Below are 1,405 nucleotides of genomic sequence, written 5' to 3' on the forward strand. Positions count from 1 at the left end.
CTCTGTAAATATGAGTGGTTTTGTGTTTTCGTGTATTATGTGAGGGAGAGTGTGTTTTGTGTCGTGTGTGTTATGAAAGAGAGAAAGTCTTAGAGAGATACATAGAGAGAGTAAGAGAGAGAGAGAGCGAAAGAGGGACTGAGATAGAGAGAGGGGAAGAAGGGAGGGGGGGGTTACTGTGTTTGGCTGTGTAGTGTAGTGCGTGTGTGGGGGTGAGGAGTGGAAGGACCGGGGGAGGTATGAAAGCCTCTGTAAGTATGTGATGTATGGTTTTTGTGTGCGCGTGCATTATGTGAGAGTAGTGTGTGTTTGTGTCGAGTGTGTTATGAAAGAGAGAAAGTCAGAGAGAGAGAGAGAGAGAGAGAGAGAGAGAGAGAGAGAGAGAGAGGGGGGGGGGGGGACACAGAGATACATAGAGAGAAAGGGGGGGTCACTGTGTTTGGCTGTGTGTGTTTGCGTGTGTGTGTGAGTGTGTGTGTGCTTATGAAAGTGAGTGTTGCTATTCTAGTCAGTATGTAATTAAGTTTATGCAGGAATGTGCATTGCATCATGATGCACTTGAATATTTGTGTGCGTGTGAAGTATATATATGAGTGCACATGAGTGTCATGTTGGTGAGAGTAATTGTGAGCACATTAATATTAATATGTGTGACCGTAAGTGGGAATTTATATTATTTGGATTGTTTCCAGTAAGTTTTAAAAAGTATGTGTGTTCATTTATATATTATATTAATTATTATCTCTGCCTGTGTACTTGTGTGAATATGCGTGAGAGAGACAGAGAGAAACTAAGATAGAGAGGGGCAGGGAGAGTGTGTGTGTGTGTGTGTGTGTGTGTGTGTGTATGTGTGTGTGTGTGTGTGTGTGTGTGTGTGTGTGTGTGTGTGCGTGCGTGCGCGTGTGTAACAGAAAAACTTGCTGGGAACGCTATGTAGGATCACAGGAAAAACACTGCTGCTTGCCTACAGCTAGGCTATTGAAAGTTCTTAATACACACCGTCAAAATTACAAGAAGGCGCGTATGCGTGTGTGTGTGTGTGTGTGTGTGTGTGTGTGTGTGTGTGTGTGTGAAATGCGGAGGGAAAGGGAGAAGAGGAGAGAGGGGAGGCGAAAGAGGGAAAGGAACACAGGGACCTGCCGGGTCCAGCTAGACTTGATCAATGCGAGGTGGGGGGGGGCATGTCAATGTGGGAGGTGAGGGAAGATCGTAACGCAACTTCTTCCGCCGTCTGGGGATGAACACACACTGTTGCAGGGATGAGACTGTGTAGTGAAATCGTCATTCTGCATTGGCTGTGTTCAATTACGTAAGTCTTCCTTTGTGCCATTTTGTTGTTGTTGTTGTTGTTGTGTGTGTGTGTGTGTGTGTGTGTGTGTGTGTTTGTGTGTGTGTGTGTATGTAT

At 45.3% G+C, this 1,405-nt stretch overlaps 1 protein-coding gene across 2 annotated transcripts in view; it reads left to right on the top strand.

Moving 5' to 3' along the window:
* LOC101858806 (cholesterol 25-hydroxylase) overlaps positions 1-1,405 on the top strand; it is a 24,770-nt gene that overhangs the window by 1,978 nt on the left and 21,387 nt on the right. The window contains exon 1 of one of the 2 annotated variants that reach the window (XM_005106837.2): positions 1,213-1,309. The exons of the other annotated variant lie outside the window; for it this stretch is intronic. Within the exon in view, the coding sequence (XP_005106894.1) occupies positions 1,260-1,309 (50 nt within the window). The 5' untranslated portion in view covers positions 1,213-1,259. Of the gene's footprint in view, positions 1-1,212; positions 1,310-1,405 lie in introns of those variants that run through there. 2 annotated transcript variants of the gene reach the window in all.

The sequence above is a fragment of the Aplysia californica genome, unplaced genomic scaffold, assembly GCF_000002075.1.
Source record: "Aplysia californica isolate F4 #8 unplaced genomic scaffold, AplCal3.0 scaffold00558, whole genome shotgun sequence".
In the NCBI taxonomy this organism is placed as follows: Eukaryota; Metazoa; Mollusca; class Gastropoda; order Aplysiida; family Aplysiidae; genus Aplysia; species Aplysia californica.